The sequence below is a fragment of the Carassius auratus genome, chromosome 7 (genome assembly GCF_003368295.1).
Source record: "Carassius auratus strain Wakin chromosome 7, ASM336829v1, whole genome shotgun sequence".
Lineage (NCBI taxonomy): Eukaryota > Metazoa > Chordata > Actinopteri > Cypriniformes > Cyprinidae > Carassius > Carassius auratus.
Window position 1 is genome coordinate 10,222,510 of NC_039249.1, and position 14,571 is coordinate 10,237,080.

General features: G+C 37.5%; 1 protein-coding gene across 1 annotated transcript; it reads right to left on the reverse strand.

Annotated features, from left to right (window-relative positions):
* Positions 1-2,756: 2,756 nt before the first annotated feature.
* Positions 2,757-8,373, reverse strand: LOC113105878 (uncharacterized). The gene is made up of 7 exons (XM_026267246.1): positions 8,270-8,373; positions 7,288-7,375; positions 6,026-6,319; positions 5,670-5,921; positions 3,510-3,661; positions 3,282-3,419; positions 2,757-3,154 (listed from the first exon to the last, which is right to left on the reverse strand). Exons 2-7 carry the CDS (start codon positions 7,325-7,327, stop codon positions 2,990-2,992), a joined length of 1,041 nt encoding a protein of 346 aa, XP_026123031.1. The 5' UTR covers positions 7,328-7,375; positions 8,270-8,373; the 3' UTR covers positions 2,757-2,989.
* Positions 8,374-14,571: the final 6,198 nt, after the last annotated feature.

The window sequence follows — 14,571 nt, forward strand, 5'->3', positions numbered from 1 at the left end:
GCCTTCCACAGCCTGCAGTCTCCCCATGAAGCGAGGGAGACGATTGTCGTGGGAGTCGGCGTCAGAGTCTGCCCTGCCCGAGACCGAACTTCCCCAACCCGTCTCTGTCCCAGCGGTGACCTCTGCACCGCGGCCTAGAAGGAAGAGGAGGAAGAAGGGGTCTCCCGGTCCTGCGACTCTGTCGCCTCCAGCAGCGGTGAGCGTACCCGTGCCAGCAGCGGTGAGAGCTGGCGTGCCCGTGCCAGCAGCGGTGAGCGCTGGCGTGCCCGAGCCAGCAGCGGTGAGCGTGCCCGAGCCAGCAGCGGAGAGCGCTGGCGTGCCCGAGCCAGCAGCGGTGAGCGTGCTCGAGCCAGCAGCGGTGAGCGTGCCCGAGCCAGCAGCGGTGAGCGTGCCCGAGCCAGCAGCGGTGAGCGTGCCCGAGCCAGCAGCGGTGAGCGCTGGCGTGCCCGAGCCGGCAAAGAAGAGAGCTGTATACAAGTCTGCAGTCGTGAGAGCGGAGGAGAGTGCCGCGGCCGACTCTGCAGCAAAGACTCTAGTACAGTCTGTCTCATCTCGTAAGGAGATGCCAATTATCCTAGCTGCTAAAGCCTTTTCAGATTATTTGTCTAGTCTTGTCCGGATCCTAGAAGTCCCCGTCAGTCCTGTCTTGTCCCCAGACCCTGTCCCCAGAAATCCGGAGTGTCCTGCCGTTGTCTCCCCGTGTCCCGTAGATGTCGTCTCCCCGTGTCCCGTGAGTGTTGCCCCGTGTCCTGCTGATGTAGTCATGTGTCCTGTTGGTGTGGCCCCGTGTCCCGTTAATGTTGCCCCGTGTCCCGTAGGTGTCCCGTGTCCTGTTGTCCCCCCGTGTCCAGTAGATGTTGTCCCCCCGTGTCCAGTAGATGTTGCCCCGTGTCCAGTAGATGTTGTCCCCCCGTGTCCAGCTGTCGTCTCCCCGCGTCCCGTAAGTCTTGCCCCGCGTCCCGTAAGTGTTGCCCCGCGTCCCTTGTCTGCTCCTGTCATGTCCCCTGTCAGTTGTCCCGAGACCCCTCCCCGCCCCTCACCACCCAGACCTGCCCGTACCCCCCGTCGTCAGCCTTCGTCCTGTCCTCCTAAGATTCCTACCCCACCCACCCGCCCTGGTCTGTCCCCCATGAACTTTGTGGTCCCGCCCCCTCCCCTTCCCTGTTTGTTTTTTTTTATTTGTCACCCTAACCCTGCCGTTGTGTACTCATGTTTGCCTTTGTTGTTATTTGTCATGTCTTGTTGGTTTGTGTCTCTGTCCCAGTCAGTCATGTCCCGTGTTTGATGTTCCCTTGAGGAGCGTCTGGAAGCCGCTCCTTAAGGGAGGGGTTCTGTCATGATTCTGCCCTCGTGTCCTTGATTTTTCCTAGTCTTGAGGCAGGATCATGGCAGACCCGTGTTTTGTGTACAAGCACATGGCCTTGCCTTTGGGCCATGTGCTTGTGTTGTCTCGTTCCCTTGCCCCGCCCCCCTTGTTAACCTAGTCGTGTCGTGATTGCTATCTGTGCCACCTGTCGTGTCTTAATTGTTCCCCTATTTAGCTTTCCTAGTGTGCTCTGTCTTGCGTCGGTTCATTGTGTTCCTCATATGTGTTCCTACCTGTCAGCCTTGTGAAAGACTATTCCCCTTTGAGATATTGTATCCTGTATAACCGTGAGTGTTATTTGTAGTTAGTGTTCTCCTGTTTTGAGTCTTTGTTTATCTTGTTTAATCAGTCCTATTTAGTATTTGTTGTATCTGCCCTAGTCCTGTTTTCCCCCTCGTGGGTTTATGTTTTCCCTTTTTGTATTAATAAATCCTGTGTGTAACCCGATTCCTGTCTGCACCTGAGTTCCTCCCTTACCAATCCTTGACAGTTTTATTAATCATTGCCGTAAAACTGCATCCATGATATAAGCAGAACTTTTTGAATTGTTGAGTTAATCAGGTCACTACATAATGATTATCTTCATATTGAAAGCATAATCATCGGCACCTGAGCAAATATTTTATTGGTTTTCTTGCCATTATAAATATGTTTTCAACACACAAAAACATCAGTCAAAAACAATTTAATCAAACTTATTCTAAACATCCGATAATTCTCAGTAAAAACGTCTGTAGACATATGACAGAAATAAAGTCTAACTGGTTAAATTGCCTTTATTTTACAAAGATAAAACTTAAGTATTACAATATTTCGCATCCATTTCTAACTATGAGTTGTCCACACATATGCATATACTGTTATGAGCAAATGAGATTAAACCTGAACACCCAAAAAAAAAAACAATGCATCAGTGTGATAGAGAAAACTCAAAATACAGTAGACGAGTATGTTGCATGCTATGTTCTTCAAAAAGAGCAACCACAGGGATGTATGGGATAAAGAATACTTTAATCAAGTAATTACACTCAACTTGACATTTCATTTCCAGTGTAAGGAATGAACTATACATGATATGTGCTGTTATTTTTAACATCAACATTTCAAAATTATGACATTTTTAAACAAAATGGAATTAAAAATGCAAAATGACACACTTTTCTTAGATGACAACTCATGCTACATGCTACACAATGAGGTCACAGGACGACAATATAGGACTGTTCTAAATGTATTTCACTGCACACACTCTTAAAAATAAAGGCTCTTTAATTCCATTATTAGTTCCATGAAGAATCTTTCCATTTTGCACATTTCTTAAAAAGGTCCCTGAGATTATTAAAATATTCTTAACACAAACGTTTTTTTTTTTTTTTTTCATTTCATTTCATTTCTTTTTTTTTTTTTTTTTTTTGAAAGGTTCTTTTGGGAAACAAAAATGGTCCTTCTGTTGCATCGCTAGAATGCTAAGAGTGTACTGCATATACTGTTTCATAAAATAGCAGACATCATACAGTGTTTATTGTTTCCATAAATGATGCTTAAACCCATCAATTCACTAGTGAAAGCACAAAATTTACATTGAAGTATATTTAAATCTGCTGTATACAGTATGTGTTTGTGTCATATCTCTCCCAGTTTGCAGTAAACCGTGTTAATTGGATCTGAATCAGGTTCTGCTGCCTGGTGAACTGTAGCTTTTACTTGAATAATTCTTTCTTGTCCAGATTGCTGTTGCTCCTGATTGTCTCTATTCACCTCCACGCTGTCTACTTGACAAGCCTTGGTCTGAGCAAGACACAAACCAACAAATAAACAGGTCACACAGAGTTTCAATGCATCTAAACTGATCAAAGAACATTGATTCAAAGTACAGTCTCACTGTTCAGATGCGATTCAGGAAGATATTACATACATGTCGTGAAGGACTGTCATAGATGGTTTCTACTTTGTTGCTGACAGTGTTGTTTCCTGGAGATGTCTGGGATGCGGCCGGCTTTTCCACGGTGCAGTAAATAGTTTCATGATGCTGTTCAATCACAACACGACTGGACTGATACAGAGAGAAAGAACATAGTTTTAAAAAAAAACAAGAATCGTGACAAATAATTCAATTCTGAGAGACAATCTGAGTGATTTATACCTGTGGATGAACTTTTGAACATCTTCTTCTCTTGACAAATACTACAATCCCACCCATAACCAAACCCAATAAAACAGCACCACAAACGGTGCCAACGATCCAAACGATGAGCGATGGGAGGATATGATAATCACTTTGCAGCTTTTCATGGCCTGAAGATAAATACAAATATTAAAACAAATTTTAGAAAAAGAAACAACATCAAAACAGCTATTTTCACCTAGCCTTTTTAATTTAATTTAGTCGTTATTTTATTGGTTATTTTAAATTTTAAAACATGCAAGAACATTTTAATAAAATTACATTTGAAAGCCTGATGTGCTTTTGTATAGCTTATAGACTAAAAACAATGTTCTTAATGGAAGGGGGGTTAATCAGACCATGCTCAGGTACTGTGCTAATTAAAAATGGGCCTTGCCCTCATATTAAGCTCCTTATCGACACTGATCATAATGAAGATGGGGCACTATTAAATCCGAAGCAAAAGACCAGAGACTTCAGAAACATCTCAGAATAGCTCAGAAGAAAACAGCAGCCTTATCCTCTTGTGCAACTGGTGAGTAGCTACTTCAGTTGCTTTAGCCCTTGATTATTGTCGAAATCTTCAGATTTTTCTGAAGCCTCAAGTTATAAACGCCAAATAATGATTTGTGCACATTGTTACATGACCGTTTGCACCATATTACAATTAAGTAACAATTTAGAAATATTTTGAGGGTTGTTTTTAATTTTAGTTTTTTATCTCAGTATTACTATCAGTTTTGCATAAGGGTTTTATGCATAATAGTAACCCTATAATGCATGTTACCATCATGATTCTAGCATGATTAACATGTTACTAGCATGCTGTTAGCATGTTTCTAACATGTTTATCAAGTTGCTAGCATGTTTTTAGCATATTTAACAAGGTTGCAAAATTTTTTAGCATGTTATTAGCATTTTGTTAACATTTTGTTAACATAATTAGCACATTTATTAACATGTTACTAGCATGATAAGCATGTTACTAGCATGATTCTATCATGGTTAACGTTACTAGTATGATGCTAGAATGTTTTTGCATGATTAGCAAGTAACTAGAATGCTGTTAGCATGATGAGCAAGTTAGTAGCATTTTGTTAGCATTTTTCTAGTGTGATTAGCAAGTCACTAGCATGTAGTTAGCATTATTAGCAAGTTACTAGCATGTTTGCTAACACGATTCCTGCATGAAAAGCATTACTGCGTTACATAAAGCGTTACTGGCATGATGCTAACATTATTATCTAATTACTGTCATTTTGTTAACACTTCTATCATGATTAGTAAGTAACTAGCATGATTATAGCATGATTAGCATGTTACTAGATGATGTTAGCCTCTTAAGCATGATTAGCAAGTTACAAGCACTTTTCTAGCATGATTAGCATGGTACTAGCATGTTGTTACCATGATTAGTAAGTTATTAGCATTTTGTTAGCATGTTTCTAGCAAGATTAGCAAGTTAATATAATGTTGTTAACATGTTTCTAAGCTAATCCAGTTGACCATCAACCACTTGATTCAATAAAAAGAAAAGAAAAAACACTAGACTGGCCTGCTTAAAAAAAAGTTGCCAAAACGACTTTAAAACCAGCTTGGGAGACCAGTCAAACCAGTCGATCAGTTTAGGCTGGTTTAAGCTGTATTTTCAGTAGGGAGAAGTTAAGCTTTACTATAGCAATAGACAGCTTAAATACATCATAAGTCTTATTGTATAAAAGTTTTCAACCCCTCAATAAAAGTCTATGGGATTTTGGGTGGTTTTGATTGTCTGGTTTACGAAAACCGTAAGCCGTATCAGTTAGAAAACATCTAGCAACCCAAATCACACCAGTCTGAAGGTATGACCCAAATTTGGTGCTTCTAGCTTGAAAAGTCAAGAAGGAAATACATTTTAAAATTTGGTCTCAGAGGAAAAAGTTTAAATGGGATTTCAGTAAGATGGCTTTTTCAAGCCAACTTAATTATTCATTATTTCAATGGGTTACTAATGACCTATCATAAATATGCAAATAAGAACATTAACTCAGGGTTTACAGATACAGTCTGAAATCCCACACCTGACAAAATGAATGATTACAGGTTAAAGTACAACATAACATCAGTATTGACCACGAGTATTAAAGAAAGCATGCTTACACATAATGGGAGTCTGAGAATGATTCCTGCTCACGTTGTTGTTGACGTAGCATTTGATGCCGCTGCTGTCCAGTGCAGTGACAGTGATGTTAATGGAGGAAAGAAAGGATCGTGTCTTATCACAAACATTTTGGTGGCAGTCAAACGTGGCCCAGCTGCCATTAGCCGAACAGTTCACTGTGGCCCGACACACTCCAGCAGATGAATTAAAGTCATATTGATTCACGTTGATTACAGGCTTAGAGACAGTGTCTGGAAAAACACCACAGATGAGATAGCAGCAACATCTGAGCTGAGATACTGAAGTATATATCATGTTATAATCATGCAGTGTAGATGAGATGCATGGATCTTACCCTCCACTGTAAGTGTGAATGCAGCCAGAGGTTTAACCACCCACTTCTGAATGGCCTCATACAGTCCACTGTCATTTTCCTCAAGGTTGAGTATGGTCAAAGACCAGTCTGAGACATTTAGTCTTATTCTTTTCTCAAAATGAGGAGAAACTTCTTTTGTGTCTGTAAGCTCTTCGTTCCTGTTGAATCGTAGCCATCTAACATTAGTTAGTGACTGATTTCTGGGACTGATGCTCAGACGGATTGAGCTTCCCTTCAATCCATAAAGATTCACTTGGCAATCAGTGACAAAACCTGCATGAATAAAAATTGACAATAGCCTACAATAGTCAGACATAACAGTTCAGTTTATAGAAGACCAGTATCTTACGACAATCGTATGAAACAATGGAGAGAAACTGAAGAGTTTAAACTCCCTAAAATTGACTAAAATAAAAACTCTAGTTTGATGTTGCTTTGCAGTAATACGTCTATAGCCTATATACATTTCAGTTTAAACGTTTGGGGTCTTAAGATGCTGCTGAAAAAAAAACATTTCTGATTATTCTCAGTGCTGAAAATAGCTGTGCTGCTTCGTTTATTTTATTTTTTTCGTTTTCGCTTTTCCATTTTCTGATGAAATTTTTTTTTTTTTTAAATATATATATATATACTGTATATATATATATATATATATATATATATATATATATATATATATATATATAATAAGACAAAAACAGCATTTATTTGTAATCATTGAAAAAGTATAATAATTTACTCTCCCTTTTGATCAAAATTAATGCATCATGCTGAATATTGATTTCTTTTCTTTTTTTTAAATCTTTCTGATCCAAAAGGTTTGAATGATAAATCTTATGAGAAATATAAAATCAAATAATATACAAAGCAAGCAAAGAGTATAAAAAATTGCTTGAAGGAAAGCATAAAGAAAAATGAAAAGTATTCTTATATGTGGATCTATATCTCATACAAATCTTTCGTACAACTTAACAAGGCTTACTATTGCGCAAGCTGTACACTATACAGACTACGCTCTGAGGAAAAAAAAAAAGTTATGAAAACTGTCACTGGAGAAACATTGTTTTTTAAAAAATATCTCCTTTTTCATGTTCTGCAGATGAAAGAAAGACACATGGGTTTGGAACAACTCAAGGGTGTTATGTTGAGAAACATTCCTTAAATAGTACAGTTTGCAAAGAACCTGTGAGGGGAATCTTTGACTGTGTTTTGAGCTGGGAAATCCTTCATAAAGTAGGTACCTAAACTGAAGCAAAAAATCCAACGCAGAATGAGTTTCATAGCTTTCAGCTCGACTGAAAATAAGACAGCAGATTTCCTGTTGAGCACCTGCAGGCCGGAAACAGGAAAGAAACAGAAAAGTGAATGTCAGCAGTGCAGTTCTTCTGCAAAACAAGTTTGATGTACAGAGCACCAAACCAATTAAGCAGTCTCAATGAACAATTTAATTCTACCTCAACCAAGTGCTAATAACATCTCATTTTCACAATCGTCTCAGACTTCTGTACTTCTGTAAAGCTCGACCTAATTAAAACAATGAGCGATTACTGTAAGCACTGTTAATGTGGGCGTTTTTTGGGTGGGTGGATGTGCATTTGTGTTTAGTTATGCATTTATCAGAGCATAACAGAGTAACTTTTCGCCTAGTCTAGTGGAAAGTCTGAACCACTTCTGAACTTGAGGTGAATTTTCAGTCTTTTTTTATAACAATGAGTCACAGACAGCAGAAAAGGTCATCTCATCTCAAACACACACGCTTTGACAGAAAATTATACAATTAATTCAAATGGCATTTCAAAGTCTCGCCTACTCAATCTAAACACCACAAACACATTGAGGATTCTAAACTAAATCCTAAATGTTACATCAGAAATGTGCTCTTATAACTTTGTCTTTTTACACAAAAAATGCAAATTGTGCTGCAATCAGCTAAACCTGTTTAACAAGAGAACACTTGCTTTAACCAGTCATTTCAACTTTAATGCACACATAAACAACCAGCATGTTGTCAAAAATGCATATTACTTGTCAAATCCAGAATTGCAGAGCTGCAGACATTATACATTCAAAAACAATTGCATGAGCACACGCTGCACAATTAACTTAGTCTATTTCAATATGAATTCAAATGAAACAGAATATGCATGCATTTACATATCACTCATTACATGTCAAATGTTTAAAAGCAGGAAATGGATCACATACTAGCGTATGAGTTCTTACCTTCAAGATCTGTTGTAGTAAGTGTCTTGAACAGGATGAGATGCAGTGGTTTCCACTCTCAAACTCATCAAAGTCTTCCTGTTCGTTTGCATCTTTGACACGAGTTCAGTTCTATTTATGACCCACTATATGAAAATGATGTTATATTTAAACTATGATTAGCGCATTACAATGTACCCTAACCTATCTGTCTAACTGGATTCCCTAAATGGTAAACAGAGCTGGCTAGTAACTAATCTGGATTATTTAATCCGTTTCCAAAAATGCATTTCTTGTATTTAGATTAAATTACATTTTCAAATATTCAGACTGCAGTTAATTTTTTTTATAGATTATATGATTGCATTTTATTTACACAATAGCAAGAAAATGGTTCTTCTATGGCATCAGTGTAAAGAACCTTTCAAAGCACCTTTATTTTTAAGAGTGTAGACACTCGTGTGTGTTCGGGATGCAGGAGAGTAAAATATAACTAAAAGCATATAAATTGTTATTTATCTGTTGCACAAAAGCAAAAAGAATAACTAACATTAACATTAATATGACTAACGTGCAAAGAGCTAGGGTTTCTATTTATAACAGGTGTTTAAAGCATTGCGCAATGTAGCCAGTCCCAGACATAGCTGTTGATTTCGGGAATGCAATAACCAATCAGAGGTGATTAAAGGGGTCATATGATGCAATTACATTTTTCCTTTCCCTTCGGAGTGTCACAAGCTCTTGGTGCATAAAGAAGATCTGTGAAGTTGCAAAGACTAAATTCTCAAATCCAGAGAGATATTATTTATAAAAGTTAAGATTCAACCATTCCTAACTAAAACAGCTTGTTCTAACACGCCCCCACATGTCTACATCACTGTGTAGGAAGATTTGCATAACGCCGCCCAAAGAAGGTGTAACTTTTAATTTCAGCTTTTGCAACCACTGCTGCCATGTCATGGAGACACTTTGTTTTGTTGTGAAAGTGAAACTACTTTGTTTGTTCTTCCAAAAGAGAACACGGCTAGAAATCAGAGGTTAAGTTGTATTTACAACACTCTTCCAGAACAGTTCAACCCAAATATTCAGATGTGTGCACATTTAAAAATTCGGCCACTGTTGATTCAAACACGAATTTTGAGCAGTGTAGAGCAGTGCTTGTTGTTTCTCTGATCACAAATGCAGACATGGTTTTATGTTTACGTGGTGCGACATGCAACACGATGTGTAAAAAGACAGAATAAGTCGTTATATTCAGTAATTATGTCCCCACTGGATGCAACAAATGCCTCGTTTATAATGGGTTTTACCAGGAAACACGACATCACAGTATGTTAAGGGGCGTAACATTTCTGTCACACGCTTGAAGTAATCGGCCAATCACAATGCACTGGATAGCTGGCCAATCAGAGCACACCTCACTTTTCAGAACGGTGAGCATTGTAAAAATCGACACGTTTCAGAAAAGGGGGCCATAGAGGAGAAACAATAATGTGCAGTATGTGGAAAATAATGTGTTTTTGAACCTTAAACTGCATAAATACATTTAATTACACCAAATACACAAAATTATGTCATATGACCCCTTTAAGTTAGAATCAATCCAATCACAGCAGTGCTGAAAAGTGTGAAAGAGTCATTGTGCATACTTTCATTGTGTAATAACAGAGCTTTATAAGATCGTGATGAACTGAAATGACAGCTTTAAGTGAAAATAAAGCAAGCGCTGCGCACATTCTGCCAAACCATGCACGCAGCAGCCCATGCTTGCTTTTCTCTTAAAAATAACAGGGTTGTGAATGTTGATGCTTATCCTAAATAACAAATATTTTATCCTGGTATTGGTGGAACTTAGGAGATGTTACAGATACTGTTACAGTACTGGAAAATAAATCTAAAGTGGTTACATGACATGCAGTTAAACAAATCAAATTAATTGTGTTTGTTATATATTTTTAATTAAAGTGGAAACCAATTTAATAAATAATGTAAACGTGACTGACTGCTTCACTTCCACTTTAAAAGTACATATTTGTATCTTTAAGGGAATATTAGCACATGCAAATTACATATCAGTACCCTGAAACAACACATTAATATGAAAGTGTAAATAAAAGTACATACAGTAGTACCCTAAAGTACATAAAGGTCTTCATCAATGGCACACAATTAATTAAGTGCTGCCCAAACAATAAAACTATAATTATTAAGATATAAATATTGAGTAGAGAACTACATCTAAAATCGTTTGATCCCCTGTGTCCCTGTGTGTATATGTGACTTCTTACAGTTGCTCAAAAAAAATATTAATAATTATGTGCATACTATAGAGTGACTACAGACGAAGGCTGAATTCATCTGCATCTCGGTGCACTTTAATCTTACATTTTCATGATGCTGGGAATTTTTAGGGAATAAACGCCGGGTGTTTCTAACTCTCAGTTCCAAATCACACCAGGTGTTATGAAACTGTGATTTAACACATTGATAAAATCAAAAGACAAAAACAAAGTCATTCTTTTTATCAAGTTAAACCATCTGAATGATAATCATAATGACAATAATAATGAAAGATGTGTCATTGGTGGTTACCAGGTTATGTGGTGCATGGTGAAATACTCAGTGGAGGAAAGAGAAGTAGTACTGTTATATTGCTGAAATAATACTCTATTACAAACAAAAGTACTGGTGTCAAAACAGTAGTTAAGAAAAAGTACAAAGTACTCCTCTTAAAAACTGTGTTGTATAATGAATTACCAAAAACCATCCATTCAGATCTGTGTCTATTTTGAACAAAACCCACAATTATCTTACACACACAAATATGCAAATTAGTGGTCATGACACAGGAATGTCTTACTTCAATACCTTGAAAAGTATCACTCTTAAAGTACCCATGAACCTGAAGTTGCAACTGACTTCAATGTTGTGATGTATTTCTGAGTGAAACTGAATATTGAACAAAGGGCAGGGTTTTATTGAGATGCACTTCAGCTCAGAGCAGATTCACGGTTGGATAGAAGTGGAGAAGAGAATATCATGACATCACGCTTCACCGCTTCTGGGTCCTAACACCTGCCACACGCCCAAAGACAACAACAAACTGTGCTAATATACACCCACAATGTCACTTAACACTGAAAGATTATAACCTTAAGCTTTATCTCCATACTGAAATCCCAGATGGCCTGAGAGTGATTGAGCTCAAATATCAGTGTCTAAGATTGTGTGCATGGAGGCTGACACTTAGCTTAAAGGTGCAATATGTAAGATTTTTTTAATTAAAATATCCAAAAGCCACTAGAACAGTGTTATATACTTTGCTTACTTGTGTTCTTACATTATCCCAAATGTTTTGTAGAATGTTTAAATTCAGAGAAACTTTAGCGAGGGACACGGACCGTGTCTAAAGTGTCATTGTGTTGCCTATACTAATGATGTCATACACCCTCAATTTCCTTTGTTTTGTAGAAAACATGGAAACACTAAATATGCTTTAATACGTTTTGCGTTTTAATAGACCGGCGACAATCACGCAGAGTAGAATTATAACAGAACTTTCAAACGTATATAGTATGATAAAACAGCATTGCTTTACCTTACATATGCTTGACTGGAAGGAGCGGAAGCAGTAAAGTGTGAAGTAATAAAAGCCCCGCTGCTTTTGAGGCGTGTGTCAATCGTCTCTCATTAGCAAACGCTTCGGCGGCCTCATTTCGCTTCGACGGTTCTGCCTCACTCTGTTTCATACTACAGTGTTAATAAATCTTTAATACACTGGCTCGTCCATAAACATGATTTCAGCCGAGCCCTGTCTGATTACATCGGCTGTGGGGATGAAGATGACGACTCCCATGAATCCACACTCAGTTACAGCGTCATAAAACTACGGCTTTGTTCTTTGTTTGTTTTGAATATGCGTCCTCTAGCCATGAAAGCTTACATATTGTGCCTTTAAATATGTGACATTAATGAAATAGTGCTCATAAAGGGTGAAATGAAGTGAAATGAGTAGAGGCTTGGACCCAGACACATAAGTCCTTATGTTAGTAATATGCACAAAAAAAGTAAATAAAATCATTTCTGATTTCATGATGACTTATTCATTTTAATACCATTGGCGAAACTATACTCTATATACTGCCATACAGCTTTTTTAATAACTCAATTTTTCTGGTCCATCCATTTTTTTGTCAAGGCAATCATTATTTCAATCTTTAATTGCTTTAATCCAAGTCTTTTATAATAAACAGATTTTATTATAGGCTTTTATTTGCATAAACATAAACATTGTTCAATTACCATTGCAAAAATCTCAATCTTAAACATTTGCTCATTCTGTGTATTTGGGTCTTTAAAATAAGGAAGCTTGATTTAAAAATTGATTTCAAACTGAATTCAATTTACAAAAAAAAGACAAAGTCCACAGTCTGTAATAAAACAACAATTATAAAACAAATGACCTCAATTCAGTTCAATTCAACATATGTCAGCACTGGATTTGTATAGGCAGTGTTTTATATGTAGTTTGTTTAGATAAAGGGTACATCAGATTTGACCTGTAATGTCTGTACGGACTAGCATATTTATACATATATTAATATATTTACAAATATCCCATTCCGAAACATTTCTAGCATTTCTACATTGTAAATAAATTAAAGTTCCATCTTTGATTGTTGATAGTTTTCTGATGCATTTCAGAAATAAAATTTCAATAAAATTTGATGCAATAAAATTTCTAGTAGCATTTTCATTGGTCAGGTGTGGATATAGACTGAATGGTTGAAAAGTAATGGAACTAAAATATAGATATTTATGATAACACTAGCATGTAGTTTGAGTCCATAAATGAAACTGAGATCCATCTCTGTCTGATCAGCTCTTCACCTGCTGAAGCAGAGGCTTTTTCTGGTTCAGATCTCAGCGCTTTTATTGGTGTCTTTCATAAACTGTAAAAAAGAAGAAAAGTGAAGCCAAAGCATTTCAGTGTGGCCGCTGCCATCTTGAGTAAATGACGTCATTTGGAGCCAGATTCTGCGCAGTAAATATTTGTTGTTGATGTTGTTTTATACTGTTTTGTGTGAACCATTCCTGCAGTACTTAACTTTAACAAGAACCTGAGGGGAATTAAACTGGGAAATCCTTCTCAAAGTAGATACACACCAAACGTAGGCAAGAAATCCACCGCAGAATGAGTTTCCTGTTGAGCACCTGCAGGCCGGAAACAGGAAAGAAACAGAAAAGAAAATGTAAGGTTTATATACAGAAAGCATCAAACCAACAGCATATTAATAAACTAAAAGATAATACCATCTCAACAAACAGCTTAGACTAACTTTGCTCACTAATATTTTGTTTTGTTTTCCACTACAGCCTCAGTCTTACGTTTATCTGTGAAGTGCAACTTAATAGAAAAGGACCGATTACTGTATGTGTTTGTGTTTGTGGGTGTTCAGTTTAACCTTCTTAACCAGGGAACACTTTAACCATTCATTTCAACTTTGATGCACACACACACACACACACACACACACAAAAACATGGTCAAAGTGCAAATTACTTGTCAAATCCAGAATTGCAGAAGTGCAGACACACATTCAGAAACAGTTGGTCACACGCTGCAGTTATGAAACAACTCAGTCTATTTCACTGTGACTTCAAATGAAACCAAATATGCATGCGTTCGCATATCTCTCATTACAGCCGAGCATAAATTCTTACCTGCAAGATCTGTTGTAGTAAATGTCTTAAACAGAATGAGACCAAATGGCTTTCACTCTCAAAAAAGAAATCTTTTCCCTCTTTCTCGAACATGTGACTCAGGTTCAGTACTTTTTCTGTATGTAACTCTATGAAAATGATGTCATATGGAAACTCTTACTGTACAATTAATGCACCACAATATAATATCACATCTCTCTACCCATCTCCATCTATCAAGCCATCTTTAGGGCAGGACCATAAGGTACAAAAGCTACATATTAGTACTTTCAAAGTTCATATTACCATAAAGGAGATATATTAGGACTCTTAAGTGTACACATTGACAGCGTTTACATCCCAGTGTCACTTTTATGCCATTTTTCTAAAAGAGTAAGAAAAGCGTCATGCTTTAGAGTGACTTCAGATTTCGTGGGCATCGCGATGTCATCTCTCATTTTCATGATGCTGGGAATCAGGGAATAAACCCCGGGTGTTTTTAACACTCAGAAGTCACCCCAGGTGTTACAAAGCTGTGACTGAACACACTGATAAAACCATTGTGCAGCTGTTTCAAAACTCCTCGTTTATTAAAAACAGTCATTTGAGATCATTAGCAG

Excerpts from the sequence above, each read along its gene's own strand:
- LOC113105878 (XM_026267246.1), bottom strand. The coding sequence starts at position 7,327 with ATGAAACTCATTCTGCGTTGGATTTTTTGCTTCAGTTTAG. Across the intron at positions 6,320-7,287 it reads GATTTTTTGCTTCAGTTTAG|GTTTTGTCACTGATTGCCAA; the intron begins GTACCTACTTTA and ends TTATTCATGCAG. Across the intron at positions 5,922-6,025 it reads ATTCACACTTACAGTGGAGG|ACACTGTCTCTAAGCCTGTA; the intron begins GTAAGATCCATG and ends GTGTTTTTCCAG.